This window comes from Ovis aries, chromosome 6, assembly GCF_016772045.2.
Source record: "Ovis aries strain OAR_USU_Benz2616 breed Rambouillet chromosome 6, ARS-UI_Ramb_v3.0, whole genome shotgun sequence".
In the NCBI taxonomy this organism is placed as follows: Eukaryota; Metazoa; Chordata; class Mammalia; order Artiodactyla; family Bovidae; genus Ovis; species Ovis aries.
The window spans coordinates 24,056,051-24,077,345 of NC_056059.1; the positions used below are offsets into that span (position 1 = coordinate 24,056,051).

At 36.7% G+C, this 21,295-nt stretch overlaps 1 protein-coding gene across 3 annotated transcripts in view; it reads left to right on the plus strand.

Moving 5' to 3' along the window:
• Positions 1–21,295, plus strand: part of PPP3CA (protein phosphatase 3 catalytic subunit alpha) — a 324,455-nt gene that overhangs the window by 294,654 nt on the left and 8,506 nt on the right. For all 3 annotated transcript variants that reach the window (XM_060416850.1, XM_027970856.3, XM_027970857.3), the window contains exons 10-12: positions 736–810; positions 19,075–19,159; positions 20,823–20,920. In XM_060416850.1, coding sequence (XP_060272833.1) covers positions 736–810; positions 19,075–19,159; positions 20,823–20,920 — 258 coding nt within the window. The remainder of the gene's footprint in view (positions 1–735; positions 811–19,074; positions 19,160–20,822; positions 20,921–21,295) is intronic.

The following is a 21,295-nucleotide window of genomic DNA, read 5'->3' on the forward strand; positions in this document are numbered from 1 at the left end:
TTTAAAAATGTTCAACGCAAATAACATGTAACTTAGTATAAAGTGTTGCAGTACTAATTTCTGTGTATAATGCTTTTATACAACCCTCGTTTAATCTATTTACTCAAGTGAATTTCTAATCAGTCTTATCTAAGCTTCATTTCAAAACCTTTTTGAAAATGAAATTTAATGATATATATATCAACACATTAATTTTTTAAATCAATATTCCCAAAGCTATCTCAAATATATTAGTTCATCATTTATCAGTTTTTCTTAAACATAAACCACATTTCTATCACTAAACTGAGTTCTCTGGGGGACTAAAAATTAAAAAGAGATCCAGCATTCACTTGGTCCCTGTGAACCTAATGTTTGTAACCTTGTCTAAATCTAACAGCCTTGCTGTACAAATAAATAAAAATTAAAAAGCATCTTCTCCTTCATGGATGTATACTATATTCACATCCACATTTTTCTTTGGTCCACTGTCTATTGACTGATACCTGGTCAATGTTTCTATTAGATTTCATAGGCATGAGATAATAATTTTAATAGTATAAAGTCTACATAGAAACACAAAGCCTGATATCTTTTATGATCTGAATTTTATAAAAACTATTATGCAGGAAATTCCATCTTCAATAGAGGTAAGGATATTACTGCCAAGCCTGCTCATTCACAGTGCTAGAGTAATAATTAATATTGCAGGAAATTTTTTAGACTATTTTTTCTTTCTTCCCTTTGTCTCCTCAGTGACTGAGATGCTGGTAAATGTCCTCAACATCTGCTCAGACGATGAACTGGGGTCAGAAGAAGATGGATTTGATGGTAAGAGCCTGGACCTTTGAGCTAATTCAGTTTCCTAGGTAGTTATTGGCATCTTACAGGTAACCCTAAGAGTAAATTTCTAAGATTTAGATTATGTGTAAATAATATACTGTTGAGAATGAACAATGTTATGATATTTTATAGTTGCCTTAAAGAAATATAAGAAACAAAATCCATGAGAGAATTTTCCCATCACCTTGAAAACGTAGTTGAAGCAGTAAAGTACTTTAATAACCATCTCTCAGTATGTCACGTTGCTAAGTCACTTTTTCGGCTCTTTTAGTGAAATTGTTCCTGTCAGTTATTCAAATTTTGATGTCTATGATAAAAGATAACTTACACATTAACATATTGATATTTATGTCAACTTAATATCTGTTCATATCTGTAATAATTAAATACATTATTAGGGTTTTTTATTATTGTTTTTTTAAAATACTATTTGGTATTCGGTTACCTTCAGAGAGTACACTTTTCTATAAAAGACAAAGATTCCTGATGTGGATAGAGAGAAAAATTACTCTGGCTCTTACAAAAGGGCCCTAAAAGGGATGCTAATATACAGAAATGTAGTTGGAAGAGGAAAGTGTAAGAGCAAAGTTCACTTCCATAAATGTTTAATATGTGACTGCTCTGCACAGGGCACTCAGGATTCCACAATGCATTAAAGACTTAAGAAGAAGTTGCAGTCTGATTAGAGAGACTGATGTGTAAACACAAAATATCAATAAAATAAGACGTTATCAAATAAAAGGGGGTGGTAGCAGTGGAAACGAGATATTGTGACAAGTTTAAGTTGATACAATTTTTTACCTTTTAGAACTGTACATGTGTAAAATGAAGCAAGAATGTAGCCTTTTCTGAAAGTTACTGTCTGAACAGCATCATTTAATATTTATTTGAGCTTAATACAAATCACATCTAATTTGTATTAGAATACCTAACTCTTTGCAGAATACCTAACTCTTTAGGCAAAAATAAAATGAAAGTGTCCGTTCACTCCCATACATACAGTCTATATACTTAGGTAAATTTAAAGGGTACAATTATTTCTACCATCTCAAGGTTTTTCTACTTCCTTTAACTTCTCTTGTCTTCATTACTTGTCTCCATGTTACTATTCTTTAGTCATATCACATTGCAAGGGAATGTACGATACAGGGAAGACAAGAATTTTTTTTAAACTTTTACTAGGTTAGAATGAGCTAAAAAAATAGTTTGTAAGAACTTTCTTAAGTAAACATATTGATACATTTTAAAATATTCAGAAAACCAATGGATGTTCTGTGCTTTATTCAGATTCTAGCTGTTTCATATGTTAAAGCCACAGTTTGCCATTGTTAACTTTTCCAAGTATAGTTAGATGGTTATATACCATATATAACTATCTATATATAGTTAGATAGTTATAATACCATCTAAGAGATATTAAATCTTCCTAATGGAAGATTAGAAAGATATTCTTTTTCCCTCAAGAAAGAATACTAACCTGATGGAATTTAAATCTTAAAAGTCAACAAGCATTTTGTAATAGATACCTTTCACTATGTTTCTGTAATTCCTCAAAAATGAAGATTAAGTAGCATTCATACAGAGGTGTTCCTCTGTTAACAAATCTCTGTTTTAGCGAGGTTTATTGACCAATAATTATTAAATATGTAGCACATGGTATGAAATAAGTAGCCCTGCATATGATTGTAATTATATGTTAATTCACTCATTCAGTAAAAATATATTGAGCACCTACTATGTGCTGCCAGATCCTAAAGCCAAAAGTACCTGCACATTTCAATAGTGCTGGTGTTTCCTGCACAGTTGAGTATCACCAAGACTGCCTCCGTGTTTACTTCACTTTAGTGAGTTCCTTTACCCACTTGCTCAGTCACTTAATGAAAGGATGCATTTTGGAACTTCTCTGCTTTAAAATAATTAGTTCTAATCAATGCGCTGTGCTCATCAGCAGTTGCTTTTAAACCTGTTCATGCCAATGATAGCAGTGCATGTCCTTTCAGGGCACTTGGAAGAATTCTTTTCTTTCTAAGCAGACCCGTGAACTGTTAAATTACCATGTTTGAATCTTAGGTCATTTCTGCAGAGAAACAGCTCCAATTTCTAAATGCTCATATCTCATAAATTTTTTTTGCTGTCTAAGGAAGAAAAAGGAAAACAGAAGTAAAGTTTTCATTAGAAATGTGTTTAACTTAGGGTAGTATACATTTCAGAGTAAATCATCAGAAATGTTCTTTAGTGCTTTATTTACCACGACACAGAAATTATGGATTTCCTCAGAGCTACTCAGAGAACCACTTGAGAATCTTCCCAGAACTATTTAACTCTTTTGGGGACAATAGTTTATTGAGAACATATCTTGTAGGTTGTTTTTTTTTTTTCTCCTCTCTTTTTGTATGATGTTATTTTCAACCTGAGGATCAGGGTTCCATTCTCCCACCCTGTTCCTCCTTTAGGCAGCCTGCAGTGTCTGTCTCTCTCTCGGGGCTGGCCCTATGTTCTATCAGGCTTCTGCACTTGTTGGATCCAGAGGTGAAAGCAGGAATCAGAAGACATCAAAGGACTTAATTAAAGTTCTTCCTTAACTTGCTGCTTAGTCTAAAGAGAAAGCATCTCTTGATAAGTCTTTATCAAACCTTTCTCAATATTTTGCTTAGTATCCAACATCAGCTATAAGATCCAGGATAGTAATGGTTCCTTCCCCTGGTGGCTCAGTTTTAATGAATCTGCCTGTTGCAGTGCAAGAGAGCAGGTCTGATTTCTGGGTCGGGAAGATCCCCTGGAGAAGAAAATGGCAACCCACTTCAGTATTCTTGCTTGGGAAACCCCACGGACAGAGGAGCCTGGCGGGCTACAGCCCATGGAGTTGCAGAGTCAGATGTGACTTAGTGACTAAACAACAATGGTGCCTTTACAGACCATGCCTCTCAGAGTACCTTATCAGGGGGGGCTTGTTCGTGTTTACAAGTCTGTCACAGATGGGAATTCTCCTCATGCCCTTGAGGAGTGCTAGGTGTGGGGTTCATTTTGCTTCTTTTCCTCTGGGTTCTGTCAGCTCTCCTTCAGCAGTTGACAATGAAGGTGGCCACAGCTAACGCTTAGGTGTTAGACATCATTCCAAGTGGTTTATCGGTATTAACTCTTACCCTTTTGACGAGCAAAAACTTATAATTAGCTATGATTTATTTTATGGAAAGTTCCTAGGTGATTTATATTGTCCCTAATCCTCAAGACAAGTTTTTGATATAGGTGCTATGATTATCCCAGTTTTACATACAGAGCTCAGGGCTGTGAGGTTAAAACCTAAGGTCAAAGAGCTAGTGAACTAATGGAGCCTGGATTCATGCCAATGTCTGCCTGTTTCTCAGACTCTTGAACTTTCCATAAGCTATAGTTACAGTGCTTGATTTTTTTTTTTAACAGCATGATGAGTTGTTGTTTTTTTTTTCTTGCAAAACAACACTATTAGCGAAACATGATATATTTTAGTTTGTTCTGTTAAATAACCATAAAATAAAGAAATAGATTTTTTTGCACAATCATTTGGCCATGAAAGTCAGAGCAAATAAAATAGTTTTGTTTTACTCCTTTAACCTTAACTCACTCCAAGAAGTTATGTGTTTGATAATGAGAAAAATTTTATTGCATCTGAATAGACAAAAAGTCTCCTGGCTTGCCTAGGCTTCTGCTGGGTAGAAATCATGTCATGAATTTCTGCTCCTCAGCTTCTGCTTTACAAATAAAGGAATTTGATAGCCTGTCTAGAAAAAGATCACTGTTTTAAATTGGTCTGTGGTTCTTTTCTGTTGAAAATAAAATACAAAACTTCTGTTATCTTGTAAAGTTTTGAGGCAGTTCAATGCCAACTGAATGTCTTTTGAGAATCTGGTTTATATGTATTGGGGTCTTTGATTCCTGTTTCCACTTCTGATTTTGGATGAGAAAAGGATAGTCTGGTTTTAATTTGGGTTTGTTATTCCCCAGTATATGTCAGAGAAGAATGAAATCCAAGTAGATATATCTCATTTAGTAGTTAATTCTCATTAATGAAGAAGACTAATTTCAGAGCACGGATTAGTAAGTGATCCCAAAGTGTGTGGAGTGGGAGGCAGAGAAGCTGACAGAAATCAAGCAATCTCCATCACAAAGCTTTCTTTACTGTTCAGTATTATAAGAAGGAGGTCTGGAATAGCATTAAAAGCCTAATGACAGTTTCATGAGTTAGAAATATTTATTTGAAACTTGCTTTTTGTCTAAAATCTTAGACTCTGAGATCACTATCTTATATATATGTATATATACATATATGTAAGCAAGTTATGTTTGAGACTGTGATATGTGATAAGTCTGGCTAAGAGGAAAGAACTGTGGAGGTAAAACTGAAATCCTGTAGAATAAGAAAGAAAAAATAATAAAAACTAATACATTTCAAGCCAAGTATAGTTTCAAGCTGCCCTGGAAAGACTTAGGATTAAATTAGAATTTATGTCTCTGCTTTCATCTAAAGGAGCAAACCACATGGCGGAACTCTGGTCCTTTGTCCACATTTTTGCCTTATCCTAATGTTAACCACAGGCAAGTCACCGAATATGGAATCAGAGCAGTTTTTTGCATGCCTCTATGAAACCATCTAAATTGTATACAAGAAAATTATCTTCCATCATCTGCTTTGGATTATTAGATAATTCTTCAAATCTAATATCACAGGTTCCAGAGTGTCTCCCCACTGCTTTCTGTCTAACTTTAAAAAATTATGCAGAACTTTTTAAAGTGTGAAGTTGGAAATTAGTAGGACTTATGTGACATCTTACTGGTCCTTGAGGAATACGTCTTTAAGGACTCGGGTAAATCATTTCTACCGAAGCTGTATTTGTTTGCGTGATGAGTGTTTGAGATGAATGTCATCTTAAAAACTCCCTTCTGCTTTGTGCCTCTGGCAGCACATGTACTGAGAACCACTAGCTTAGAGCTCTTCCTATGGCTGTAATCACTGTCATTTCGGAGCAGCTCATCTCAGCATCTCACATTTCAGGTTCCCAATCTGAATGGGTTATGTCCTATAATAATTGGCAGTTTGGGAGCAAAAGTATCACATTTAATATGAAAAAATTCAAAGCAATGCTTAGACATACTACCAAACAAAGAACTCTGAGGGCACAGTGGCCGTATGATTCTTGTTCTATCAACTCTTAGCATAACCTGCCATCATCTTAAAAGCTATGTTTGAGAAAAAGCAAATACATTTTTCAAGCTTGGAAAAATGCTTGGAGAAAGAACAAAGGATGAGTTGGGTTATAATTTAGAAACTGAATAAAGTATTTCAAGGTTGAGGTGACTAGATTGGAACAATGATAGTCTTAACGATAAAAGGAAGAGGGAGCTATTCCAAAGAGCGGCCAAGGACTTAAAACTATGGACTCAGTGGGCAAAGAAAACAAAGCAGGTTTGGATGGTTCAAACCTTGGTACCTAGGAGGATGAGAACAGTTATGGAAAAACTTCATCCATTTCAGGAGAAAGATGAGTTTAGTGTAGCAATCCCCAACCTTTTTGGCACCAGAAACCTATTTCATGGAAGACAGTTTTTCCACGGGCCAGGGATGTGTGTCGGGGGAGGGCGGGGTGTGGTGGGAAGAGGCTGGTTTAAGGATGGTTCAAGCGCATTACGCTTATTGTGCACTTTATTTCCATTGTTATTATATCAGCTCCACCTCAGGGTATCAGGCATTAGATCCCGAAAGTTGGGAACCCCTGGTTTAGTGGTAGACATGAGTTTGAGTAAAAGTGACATGGCTCTGGAAACATCCAGACAGGATTTGGAAATGAAGCCCTGGAAATTGGGAATGAAATTGGAGCAGGTGACTGAGGCTTTGTGTTAAAAGTCACAGTTGAACCTACTAAGAGTCAAATGTGCCTCCAAAGTTACTGATGTGGGAGGAAATATCAGAAAGTTGAGCACTGGTCAGGAAAATTATCCCTTCTTTATGAAGCTGAAGAAAGATAAACAAATGAAATAGAGAAAAGAGTGATGAGGGAAAGACAGTGAGAACCAGGATTGTGGAGCAGTTCAAGCAGCAGCTGTTTAAAAATATTTGCACCAAATGCATAAAAATTACTATGAGATATAAATCTTACCAGAAAACCAGAAAATGAAACATTAGGGTATCATTTGGTCAGATAAAAGATTATTGGAAAGAGGCAAATATCAAAATTTGTTTAATGTTTATAATAGCTAAAAAAGAAAATTGAAATTATTTTCTAAAATGCCAAATACTAAAATAAAACTCAAAGCACCTCAATTTTTATATCATGGTATATTTCTATTTTATTGTCAATAGTATTTTTAAATTTCTATATAAAATATTCATAGAATACCATTTTCTGTATATTCAGTGGTGAATAAACGCATGGTCTCTGCCATCATTGAGCTGAGAGTACAGTACAATAAGAAACCAATTTTAAATAGGTTGCTTTCACAGATGATTTAGGTGGTTGGAGGAAGGAGTGTAAATTGGAATAAAATATGTGATAGTTGGAGGAAATATAAGGACATCTTTCTTGTTCTCTTCTACTTCTGACAAAGAAAAGAAAAACACTTTGTGTATTTTACTGTTTTAAGAAGTATGACCATGTGAGAAATCCATGTAATTTTTCCAAAAATTTACATGTCAAAGATGGATATCAGCTTATCAGTTTTAAGTTCTCATATCTTTTTAAAAATAGCTGAATTTGTATTATATAATTGGAGAAAGGAAAGGAAGACATCTATAAAAAGAAAGACTAGTCAATATTTTGTAAAAGTCTTTGTGATTGCTTGTCATACTTTTGTTAATTACTTTCCAGTTTATTGTTACTTTTTAAAATTAATATTTCAGTGTGTGATTTAGAGGCTAAATCAGTTTGGTCACATAAATGTATCCTTTGTACTTTGTTCCCTTCATAGTACAGGTAATTGCCTTTTTTCATCATGATTATGCTATAAAAAGGAAACAAATTTTATATCCAGTATATTATTAAAACTGAAACATGTCTAAAAATGTACACAGATATTTACTAGATACTAGGGTATAAATTCCCATCCATATATAGGGCTATTAATATTTGGGGGCCTGGACTACCAAACAAGACGCCTGGGTAGCCATCATATTGTAGCCAGTATCATCAAGTCTGACTTATATGTGATTACAGTAATGAAAATCTTTTTAAGTTGCCAACTTAAAAGGTATAATAACACAGATATTAAAGGTACTTTTTTCTCTTCTTAGTACTACATGATTTTGCACAAATGAGTTTATTAGCTGGCATGATTTTCACATTACAGAAAAGTGCAGACTTTGCAGAATGAACTAAATGTTATATACAGCTCTCTCCCTGTTAATAAGTAAGTGTGTTAGTTGCTCAATCATGTCCAACTCTTTGCAGCCCCATAGACCAAAGCTTGCCAGGCTCCTCTGTCCTTGGGATTCTGTAGGCAAGAATACTGGAGTGGGTTGCCATTTCCTTCTCCAGGGGATCTTCCTGACCCAGGCATTGAACCTGGGTCTCCTACATTGCAGGCAGATGCTTTAACCTCTGAGCCACCAGGGAAGTACCATTTTCTTTGTACTAAAGCATTTGTGGGTCCAACCTCTCAATCTGAAGATTGTACTTAGAATAATTACTAATTGATTGAACAATGGCAGAGTTGTTATAAGTCCAAGGTTTGTAAAACAGTCTCTCTATAATTGTTTGATCTCAAGTGGCATGTTTAAAGGCTATATGAAAAGGTTTAATAAATGCTCAGAAAATCTAAAGTTTAAAAATATTTTTCTATCAAGGTAGTCTTATTTTTGCTCTCCTAAAAATCAATTTTTCCCCTTCATTTCTACTTTTAGCTTATGAGACGCTATGACATTTCATCCAGTTTTTCTCAGAATTTTAAAGAAACAGAAATCTTGATTTTATTTGGTCGCCCATTTTTGTGGAATGGTTTTTCTTTTTTTTTTTTTTTTTTTTTTTTGACTTAAAACGAAGGCATTAGCATCCTGGCTTCTATTCTTTCCTAGTGAACTAACAACATCTGTGGTCCAGCCTTTAGCCTGGTTGGCACAAAACACAACTGAGGCCCCCAGCTAGGCAATTTGATATTAATGAAGATCATACAATCAGCCTTTTAATTTACAGTGAGAAATGTAACTATTAGAAGAACTGGATTGTCCACCTCTGCACAAGCATTTGCTTCTTAACATAAAGAAAAGACATTTTTGAGTATCATGTATCAAAGATCTGTGCTAAGTGCTTCAGCAGGTAGCATGGTACCTGGCGCTAGTCTAAATGCATTCTTCCAGCATTTGGTATGTATGCCCAGTTAGGTCCTTAATAAATACATTGTTCAACTGTTATATCCTCATTTATATTCAGAACAGTCCTTGATAGGTTAAACATCCAGGCGTTATGAGTGTTTCTTCTATAGACAATACATCTCCATTATTAGCTTGACACTTGTTATTTCAGCTTATTTTGCCTTTATTTCCATTGTCAGTTCATAAAATTGATGCATGTCTGTTATGATAAAGAATTCAATCCTAAATGGCATCTCACATGCTACTAGTTTCCACCTTGGCAAATATAGATAAACTGAAATGTCCTCTGTAAGGCAGAGGCTGAATATGTGAGAGTATCTCAAAAAATCAACCAAGCTTCCTAATCTACTCTAAAGTCTAATTTTTACCTAAGTTATACTTATGCTTATAGCCAATTTCTGCAGCTATACCAAGGAATCATTGAACAGATGGAACACAGTGTCTCAGAGAACAAAAGTCCGTGGAATCAAATTAACACTTGGAAATGAAAGTAGCTTTTAACTATGTATTTAAGATAACCAAATAATGACAGTTATTTGACATTTAGGAGTAGTCTGTACATTTTTAAGACTTCCTATCCAAAGAATCCAGTTATGTTTGATGACAAGAGAAATTAGAATAAATAGTCTGTGCTGTGCTAGCCTATTTAAAAACCCACTACACAGGAGAGTCTTTATATTTAAAATATATATATATTTTCAAGGATCCTCTGGTGCTTTCAAAATGATATGTAAGACAGACTAGCCCTATGCCAAATATCACACCATTGTAGGGCCTATTACATGCTGAGATTTTAGTTGAGCTAAAAAGCATGTGGAAGAAATTGAGAATATGTGGTTTGGAGTGGTTTGGAATGAGTAGTCATTATGTCCCAATTTTATCACCTATAGATATGTGATATAGTATTGTTAGAATCAAGATTAGAAAGGTATTCCAAATATTTTAGGTTGTAGTCCTCAAAAAGATCAGTTTTTACAGAGATTTTTAAATTTGTTATTGTGAAGGTGTTTTTCTCCAATAGAATAACCTACATAAGCATACACACAGCTGTTATGTGAGGGGCAACACCTCCCATCTCATTGAACTAGGTTTAACCAGCACTGACCCTAAATGGATCAACAATGCAGGATTCTCCAGTTATGGCTGGACAAGGAGATCTTCCACCAGCTATCGCCTGTAGAAATTGGGTGATATAATTCTTGACAGAGCAGTTTTCTTCATGCCAGAGTATTTGGACTACTGGGATTCACCAAAGGGATTTCAAGAGGAGTAAGGGAATCCATTTTTACATCCTCAGCCTACATGTGTCTTCATTTCTAAAGACAATCAGCCTGGGACCTGATCTGAGCTTGCATCAGATGCAAGCTCACTGCAGTCTTTCCTTTCCCACCTCCTCATTCATCCTCAGTTGCTTTTCTCTTATTATAACAGAAAGGCATGGGCCTCCCTAGATAGTCACCGTGAACACTGCCCAGAGTACTAAAACAAAGAGACAATGGAAAAACTCAGTGCCTAAGGGGTCTCCTTAATCAAGGCAGTGTAACTGCCGTTTCATCCTTATCATTGAGGGATAGGTTCAATCAAAGTATATTTCTGTGTTTTTTTGAAATATTCATGAACATTTATCATATACTTGTGCTACTTGGTTCAGTTATGTACTACTAATAATCGTGATTTTGATTACAAAAGAAGTTGTAAGATGTAAGGCCTCGTCTCAGGAAAATTTTAAAAATAAATTTAAAGTTTTAAACATATTTTTTGGAAGAACAGTATAATGTGATAAAATAGTGTATATAATATACTAAAGTAAAATCAGGAAAATTGAAATGGAAATGCAATTTCAAAGAAAAAAGGACCAACATAAGAATTTTTTCTTTGAAAGGATGATGATAGGATGAAATTGCTATGTTATTTATATACCACTGATTTTTTTTTTAAAAGTAGTGTTGTCAGTTCATTTTAAAATGGCAATGTTTACAACATTATATATTCCACTTAATTATTTAAACTTGGAAGTGAGAATAATATTATTTGGGGGATAGTCTTTTGTAGATGCATAAGTAAAAAAAGGTAAAGACTGCATCATTATAGCCAGTGCATCAGAGTGGACACAGTTTCTCAGAGCCTATGATACCATCCCTAATTCCCAGGACTCAAGTGCCTGCTGCTACTGCTAGGTCGCTTCAGTCGTGTTCGACTCCATGCGACCCCATAGATGGCAGCCCACCAGGCTCCCCTGTCCCTGGGATTCTCCAGGCAAGAACACTGGAGTGGGTTGCCATTTCCTTCTCCAATGCGTGAAAGTGTAAAGTGAAAGGGAAGTCACTCAGTCGTGTCTGACTCTTTGCGACCCCATGGACTGCAGCCCACCAGGCTCCTCCGTCCATGGGACTTTCCATGCAAGAGTACTGGAGTGGGGTGGCATCGCCTTCTCCACTCAAGTGCCTAGTGGTATGGAAAAAATATAGTGAAGTGCTTGTCAAGCTCACCACAGCCAAGGGCAAAACTGAGTAAATGTTTAAGTAATTTCTGTACATCACTTTGTTGAATATAGAAGCTCAAGACTTGTTATTGTTAAACTAGGTCAGAGAAAGAAAATACAAGAAAATAAGTTTTAGGCACATGGTTTGGCTCCAAGCCTTATGGGGGCCAATTCAGAAAACATGTTCTCCCATAAAAGATGGTCTATATGCTTATGATTTCATCATCATTTGTCAAGGGCTATAAAGACCAATTATGCAAAGTTTTTAGAGGCTTCTGAAGGCATGCTCTGTCTTTCCATGGTATCCTATTTCTAAAGTGCTGATTTTGGCACTTTTGTCTTAAGTGTACACAACAAAAGATCTTATTATCTCAACACCTTAGGCTTTGTTCCATCAATAACCTTTATTCAAATTTAGTACTTGCCCTATGTGTCGAAAAATAAAACCTGGAGACATGTCTAAGCTCTGCTTAAAAGTAATGAATCATAATAAAGTTTTACTTTCCAGTGGCATAGGTTTCTTACAGAGAGGGACTTTATTATCCTTTAACAAATTTGAAAAAGTGAGTTTTCTATATTATTGTCTGATTTTGAATTAAAAGATTTAAGATATTTGAAGCCTATCAGCAAGAATATAGTTCTTAAACTATATCTTTCTTCTGAAAAAGTGTGAGATGTTAATATATATACACACACTCCTTTTAATATAATGTATTTCATTTAAAAACATGCTATGGATACACTTGTTAAAAGTCCTTTAAAGAAAGAAGCCTAAATAATAAAAAATTTGAAGCCAGTGTGAAAATGAAGTGGAATTGTCCCAGTACTTTCTCCATTAAATATTAAGCACTCAATTTTTTGAAAACAGCTTTTTTACCTTCTAATCATATGAAAATATTCCTATTTTGTAAGATATTTAAGTGTAAAACTTTTATGTAGTTCATCATTTTCACTTCTTACAGTTTCAAAAAGGTATCAGAAGCAATTAGATTCTGTTGAATTGGGCTTATACAACAAAATCTTAGCAGTCCAAATTCCCCTTGCAGCTGGTTGGAGAAGAGCGGGGTTGGAGGTCACTGCACTGAGACCTTTTCTTCCTGACCTCCTTTGTTGAGCTCATGCATCCTTCATATAACACAAAGAAAGGGCGGGATAGAGAGACCCCTGTTCTTAAAACTGCTATTTCCCTTTTCTCTCAAAAGCAAGCTTCTTCCAGATAAAATGGTGTGTTTGTTTGTTTGTTTTTTTCCACATTTTATTATGAAATGTTTCAGACATAAAGGAATGTTGAAAGAACTGTATAGTCCTGCCCCCATCACTTACTTTTTACAATTAACATTTGAGTGTATTTGCTTCCTCACACCTCTGTCTCTCTACCCAGCCATCAGTCTGTCTTTTTCTTTCTTTCTTTCTTTGGAAAAGGGGTGGGTAAGTGCCAAGTATGTTCTCTATACCTGTATGATGAGTATGAAAAGTGAAGTGAAAGTGTTTGTTCCTTAGTCATGTCCAACTCTTTTGGAACACCTTGAACACCAGGCTGCTCAGTCCATGGAATTCTTCAGGCAAGAATACTGGAGTGGGTTGCTATGCCCTTCTCCAAGGGATCTTCCTGACCAAGGGACTAAACCCAGGTCTCCTGCATTGCAACTGATTCTTTACCTTCTGAGCCACCAGGGCTTATTATCTAAATGTTTTCTTTGTTCCTAGCACTATGCTAAAGCCTTTACAGTTTAGCCCCAGGCATGCCTTGCTTCTCTTCCCACCCTACCCACACCCCAGTGTACCCAAACTCGATGTGTGCTATCTGGCACATCTCATCTGTCATCTAAATATGACATGGATTCTGGCAGCTTCCACGTGTTTGAAAATTCTCTTCTTTCTATGGAGACTTTTCCCTCCTCCTTAACTCTACTTATCCTTCAGGATCCTTCAACTGTCACCATTTGGGTGAACATTTTTCTCCAGACAATTAACACCTACTTCCAGTGGTAAATGTTTAACAACCCATCACTGCAGAAAGAAAATGGCCCTCGTTTGTAGGACTTGCAGATTTTGTTGGTAAAAATTCTCTTCCCTACCGCTGATTTCAAGCTACCGACAGGAAGTTCGTTATTGAACAGGGAGTTTAAGAAGAGATGCGCTCAGTGCGCTCTCTCCAGCTGACAGCAGCGCTCCCCACTCCACGGCCTCTTCCTCTCTCACCCTTGTCACTGTGTGCTGTTGGTGATCAAGTGATCTCCTAAAGCAGAAACCATGCTTCACTCCTATTTCTGTTGCTAGCTGTTAGCTCACGGCAGGCAGTAGAATAAAAAAGGATTCACAAGAACACTTAATGAATAAATGATTTGGGTACTAAATTGTATGCTATAGAGTACCTTCCAGACACTGCTGATTCAGTTAAAACAGGAATTACAGTAGTCACTCAATGGATGGATGGGAACAGTGAGCCATAGGGAGCTAGGGTCTGTAATGTGTGGCCGGTAGCCCCTGTGTTAGAACCTGTCTTTGCCCTGGCACTTGACCACTCGTCGCTGTGACGCTGCTGCCATTTTCCAGTTCCCTTCAGAGCCTGTCAGCATTCACTCAGCAGGCCATTTGGCATAGGTACCTTCCAAACTTCATGGGAGTCAGCAGGGCACTGAGTTAAGGTCAGGAAGGACACATGGTAAAAGCGGTAAAAATCTTTAAAGATACCCTTGGTCTGTACATTAACCTTTGAGGAAAATGGAGTGTGCCAGAGTACCTAGCTTTTGAAAATAGTAGTATAATACCCCAGGCATAAAAGAAGATTAGAACTTAAAAGGTAAAGCAGGAAAGAGGCCAAAAAAAGAAGTGATAATTATTTGAATGGAAACACAAAATGTAATTTTACTTAAAATTGCTAATTGTTTTTAACCTTATGAAAGATTGCCTCTCAGTTTTGGACTTTCGAGTTAAAATAAGTGATTATATTCTTCTCTGAAAAGGTGTTTACAGTAGTTGCCTATTAAAAATTGTTTAATGTATGGGCTTCTTGGGCTTCCGTGCTGGCTCAGATTGATAAAGAATCTGCCTGCAGTGCAAGAGACAATGATCCGTTGGTTGAGACTCCACGCTCCCAATGCTGGGAGCACAGGTTCAATCCTGGCTGGGGAACTAAGATCCGGCCTGCCATATGTTTAACATAAAAGTATTTTTTGTGCCCTGATTATTCAGTATTCTGAATTTTAAGCTGAGCTACTGTGATACATTTCCACAACCTAAATAGAGTTAAGTTCCAAGAATGTTAAATGTGACATTGTATTTGCATGTCACAGCTAGTAAAAGTCTGAAAAATATACATTTTTCCTTGACCTTTCTATAGAATTATGGACTGTTGAGGGTTTGCAGTTGAGCCTAAGTATTTAAATGAGTTTTAATGAGTAACAATACTAAATATGCAGGAACCTTTATATCTGAACTTAGTTCTATCCTGCTGTTGTTCAGCTCCTCTAAGTTTGATTACATATTAATTCAGATATTTTATTTGAATATTTTACATTTTCATGGGTTATAAATGTGTGGGTATTTGTTTTGATTTTGATTATATGGAAAATAGTGAAGGTAGTTGCCCAGGGTAAAGCTTTGAGATATTCACTTTTAAGGTCTCTTCTTACTGTTCTTTGCTTAAGTTCACTGACTTTTTGAGTAAATACATTTGAATTTTATAAAAGATGTACTAAAACTTCTTACTTACCAGGGTTACTGAGAAATCTAAAGAGAGATAGTATCCTTGATTAAGATGAATTATTTACCATTACCATATGCTGTGAATTACTAGTTGCTGGGAGCACGGCCATGAATACATAAAGTAAGATACCTGCTCTGTACCCTTTATAGTACTCTCCAGGAAGTCCCTAGGTCTGGAAGATAAGGAATCCTAAACTGGCTCTGTCAGAATGTTCTTTTACATTTAAAATTCCACAGTTATTTGAGCATTTTTCTGAGTTCCCTGGCTCATACTGAACTGAAAAGGACGGCTCTACATAATTTGCTTCCCTTCCTTTCCTATTAGTTTCTTTGCTTTCGTTGCTCTGGTTATGGTTTTTACAAGTCCTTTAATGAAAATTTTCTAAGAGATAGCCTTCTTAGATATTTTTCACTTACTTGACTTGACTTTTTCCCCCCTCTCATTCCTCTTAAATGTATCCAATTACACTTCTAGACTACTCTTTGCTGCTTTTCTTGTTGTGCTTCTAAATATAGTCACCAGTTTTGGAGTCTTCCCACATGTTCCATTCCTTGTGTCTGTTGGATTGATTTTATGATCTGGCCATACTGTTTTTGGAGAGGGTCAGACTCTTTCCTCTTACTTAGCACATCATGACTTCTGACAGACTGGATCAGTCAGACTGGGGAATATTAAGCATAGAGTGGTAGTAACACACCAGTTAGTCAGACTGATGCAGGATTTAACTGAACAACTAAAAAAAATATGTAGGAAAACCACTATAAGGCGACTAATTGCTACCCCGCATTTTTTCCCCCTTAACAAATGTCCTTCAGTAGGCTTAAATGTCCTTTAGTAGATCATAAATCATCTAAAATTCAAGCACAGAAACTTTAAACTTTCAAATGGCCTTTTGGACAGGTTTTATATAAAGAATCACAATTGCACATCATAGATAATAACTAAATATTATTAGAAACTCAGAATAAAGTTTTAGGGAGGGCCAATACCCCATTTTCTCCTCCAGAATTCTAACCAATTAACAGACTTAATTAACAGAACCAGTTATAAATGAGAATCCATGTTTCCACTTGGTTATCAGAAAAACAGGATTATAGCCTAGTATTGCAGGCTATTCTGCCTACAAATGAGTGAAATAAGTTTAAATCCATATGGGAGAAAGCCATAAGTTCTAGTTTGAGAGATCAGTATTTTTTAACACCAAGTAAGAATCCCGTTATCTGGATGGACCACAGTAGATTCACCTACTGAAGGATATCTTGCTTGCTTCCATTTTGGCAATTATGAACAAAATTAGTATAGACATCTGTGTATAGGAGTTTGTGTGGACATAAGTTTTCAACTCTCTTGGAAAAATACCAAGGAGCAAGAGACAGAACAGGCCTGTGTGCATTTCAAGATCCTGCTAGCATCACTTTTGCTAATGTTGCTTTACCCAAAGCAAGACATGTGGCCACGCCCAGATTGAGAGTGGGGAAGTGATAGGGAAAAATAGATGCAAACCGGTTAGATGTGTTGGGGGATACCTTCTATGGTGTCATTGACACTAGAGAAAAAGAAATAGACAAAAATAGGAGCTGGGTGAGGGCTTTTAAGTCAGAGAAAAGAGGAAACCAGCTCCCAGGTACACAGCTTCTAAGGAATATCCTCAGAAGGGTATGCACTAGCATCACCTCTGACAAATTAACCCACCCAGAAGAAAAAAGTGACCCATTATATTTTTACTTCCTTGGGGTGAATAGAAAATCAGAGGCCTTTTTCTAGCCATTTCCAAATTGTGTAGGTGTTGCTGTGAGTTTTCTTTCTTATAAAAGTGTTAGGTCAGTGATTGATTGTTCAGCCCTTATCAAACAATGAAAAAGGTTTCAAATCCAATTCTTGGAAGTCATAAGAAACAACAAAAATATTTCCTTCCAAGAAAAGGTCATAAAGCTTGTACTTACCATGAATTAAGAGACCAAAATGTATACCAATTATCACCTGTAGACCAGTCTCTGAACAAACTGTGTGACTTAAAGTGTTGAATTACAAACATTTCTGATATTATCTGATACGATCTGCTAAGAATATTTTGTTATATTCCTATTAGTGGCAGTAGAATTAGAAAGAAAATCTGCTTGTATTAACACTTTCTACAAAGTCCCATATGTTTAAAAAGGATATCTTATCCCTTTTGGCTTCCCTAGTGGCTCAGCAGTAAAGAGCCTGCCTGCAATGCAGAAGACACAGGAGATTCAAGTTTGGATCCCTAGGTTGGGAAGATTCCCTGGAGGAGGAAATGGCAACCTACTCCAGTATTCTTGCCTGGGAAATTCCATGGACAGAGGAGCCTGATAGGCTACAGTCTATAGGGTCCCAAACAGTCGGACATGACTAAGTGATTGAGCATGCATGCCATCCCTTTTACTTTGACATATAAAAATCTTAAAAAGAGAACTTTTTTTTTCTGTTTTGCACTTCTTCAAACATTACCTTGAAAATTTAAAAGGAAAGAAAATAGAGTCACTAAAGATCATATAGCATTATTCTAAAACTATATAAATAAAAATATTTAAAAAGCAAAAATGTTTATAATAACAATAACCTATGTAGATTGACCTTTTTAAATTTGGAAAATGCAGTCAGTGGTAAAACTTAGACTTATGTGTAACTTTTCTACATAAGTGCTAAAATACAAAATATGTGCCACTCTCTCTCACTAAATCCAGTTCAGTAGGTTTCTGCTTTTTCTTCTAGAATTTGTACAGTAACCAGTAGCTGAAGGAGTATCAAGCGCTAACCAAATGTTTTACGGCCACTGATACTATAGATGTTGTAAATACTATAGATACCCCTAGGGAACATAAGAGGTTAAGAGACTCCCTAGCTTGATCACTTCAAAGGACAGCTTTTGCAAAAGAAGTTTCCTAAAGTAGTCGCCAAGCATGGAGACCGGAAAGGAGTAGAAGATCCTGGTGACTCACTTCCTCTTCGTGCCAGTGCACGTTATCTTTGTACAAACAGAAGAGGACAAGAACCTGCCTCATTGGAAATCTCAAAAGTCGCTCTTTGGCATTTTTGAGAACCTCTAAAGTATCACAGGCAAGCATTTATACCTGGAAGCATAAGCTGTTAAACTTGATTCACAGATAAATCCTTGGTTTAATCACTGAGTCATATCTGACTCTTGCAACCCCATGGACTGTAGCCTGCCAGGCTCCTTTGTCCATGGGATTGCCCAGGCAGGAATACTGGAGTGGGTTGCTGTTTCCTTCTCCAGGGCATTTTCCCAACCCAGGGGTCAACCTGGGTCTCCTGCATTGCAGGCAGATTCTTTACTGACTGAGCCATCAGGAAAGCCCAAGGGGAACAAAAAACAAACCTGATTTGGCTTACAGCAGTATTGGAGAAGGAAATGGCAACCCACTCCAGTATTCTTGCCTCGAGAATCCTGTGGACAGAGGAGCCTGGTGGGCTGCTGTCCATAGGGTCGCATAGAGTCAGACAAGACTGAAGTGACTTAGCATGCATGCATGTGTTGGAGAAGGAAATGGCAACCCACTCCAGTGTTCTTGCCTGGAGAAACCCAGGGACGGAAGAGCCTGGTGGGCTGCCATCTATGGGGTCACACAGAGTTGAACACGACTGAAGCACCTTATCAGTTTGTTATATATGTAAATTAGTCAACTAGTTAGAGTTCAGTAAAAAGTCACCTGACTTCTCAACTGTGTTTTTAAAATGCAGGAGCAACGGCTGCGGCCAGGAAGGAGGTGATAAGAAATAAGATCCGAGCCATCGGCAAGATGGCCAGAGTGTTCTCGGTTCTCAGGTGAGATCATGGTCCTCTGCTCTGTTTTGCCTTTGATTATATGTCGCTGAATAGTGTCTTAATACTTTAGTCTGGTCATTTAAATATGTTACTAGAAACTATTTTCTTTTCTTAAATTATATTTTAAATGGAATTGTTAGTTCCTCACTATTTTAGTCAAATTGAAATCTACTAAGTTATTTCTGTAGAGAAAGCCTCTAAGTGGACTGCTTCACATATTATGCCCTCTGTGTGCTGCAGCACTTTAAAACATTTATTTCACAATAGATTCAACATATTATGAAATAGAACAGCTATTATTATCCTATTTTTCATTCACTCCCTGTAGTAAAAGATGGATCTATCAGGTGCATTCCACTAGATTTCTAGGAAATGAACATGAACCACAAAGCTTGTTTATGAGAATCTATATTATTCTAATAAATCATGGAGAATGAAAAGATTATTTAGAGTTTCATTTCCCATATGTTAGTTATTTTTTACATGGATCATGCATCATGTTATTATTATGCATGGACTTAAGAAAACAAATATTTTCTTAAAAAGGATTAACTACTCTTTACTTAAATTCCATTATCTATTCTTGGATAACGCAAAGTATATTTCTCTTCAAGAGATTACTTTAATCTACAGTTTGATTATATGTGAGGAGTATAAAATCGGTTCACAATTACATTATTAACAAGGGTAAATAGGACCGTCTTGGGGAAAAGTCCATCTCCACATTGTATAATATCATATTCTAATTTTTGCCAGATTTTTTTCCAGTTCTTTTTCATGGAGTAGCTACAGTGGCTCTTTTGATTTCTCCTTCTTGCTATTTCTATCTCACTCCTGGTAGAGTCACTAAAGAGTAATTTAGTGATTTGATACCTAAAGCAGGGAGCCGTGAGCAGGATGAAAAGTACCATCATCCTTTCCCAAAGACACCAGATCAAAGTCAGTAATAACTGTGCCGTAGCAGCCAAATCTTGAAAAGTCATGTTAAAGCTGAAAATAGAGCATAGTTGCTCCCTGCGGCCTGATGAATAAGGCCGCCTTTGCTCTAATGCTTTACATTCCTAACTGAACTTGCAGGACCCATTCATTCCTTCTAAACAAATGTAATAAAACTTAAAGCAGCAATTATGTATCTTGAAGAAAAAAAATTAAAGTATAGTAACTAAGAGGATAATCCATAGGTCAGATTTTTTAAATCTCCCTTTTGCTGTCTGGTTTTCTCTCCCAGGTCAAACCAGCCCTACTTATTTTGTTGAGCCTTAGCAGTAAAACTTAAAACAGCTCTTTCCCTGGCTCATTTTTTTTTAAACATATTTATGGTGTCGTGGAAGATACCCAGCAACACTGTTTTGTGAGACCTGATTACAAAATCAGAATTGGTTTCCCTATCTTCAGGATTCAGAAGCATGTGAACCCCTGACAGTTTTATAATTTCCAACTTTATCTTAACAGTCATGTCATTTATATAACATGACTTCTATATGAATGTGTGAAAATACAGTGTGTTCTAAGTGAAAAAAGGGGGAAAAAAAACAAAACAGCAAGGGAGCCAAGGAAGAGGTCAGTGTGAGTTCTTATATACATTTTTTCCCTGTAAGTCTGATCTTTTTCTTGAAAGAAAATAAAAGGTAATGTCCCCTCCGCCCCCGTTGTGCCTTTGCAGAGAAGAGAGTGAAAGTGTGCTGACGCTGAAAGGCCTGACGCCCACAGGCATGCTCCCCAGCGGCGTGCTTTCTGGAGGGAAACAAACCCTGCAAAGCGGTAAGCAGGCCCATTGGTGCAACCTGTGCTGGCACCTCGATCTGCTCTGTCATTAGAGCCCTGACCTACTCCTCCATTTAAGCTCAGTCTTGGTCTTCAGTTCTTCTCAGCTGAAAGAAGGGCTGAAACCGCCCCCCATCAGTTTGACCAGTCATGCCCCAAATGGTAGCTCCTTCATTCACTGGAATGTGGTCCTTACCCCACCCCCATGTCCTCATTTGCACACTAATCACAATTTCAGGCCTCACTGTAAGACAGCTCATTTAGCTCACCTACAGGCCCTATAGGTTTAACCACTTGGAACCAAGCAGTTGCTAAAAACAACTTGTTAATTACATGTTTATTAAATGTGCTGGTTATCTACAGGAGTGATGA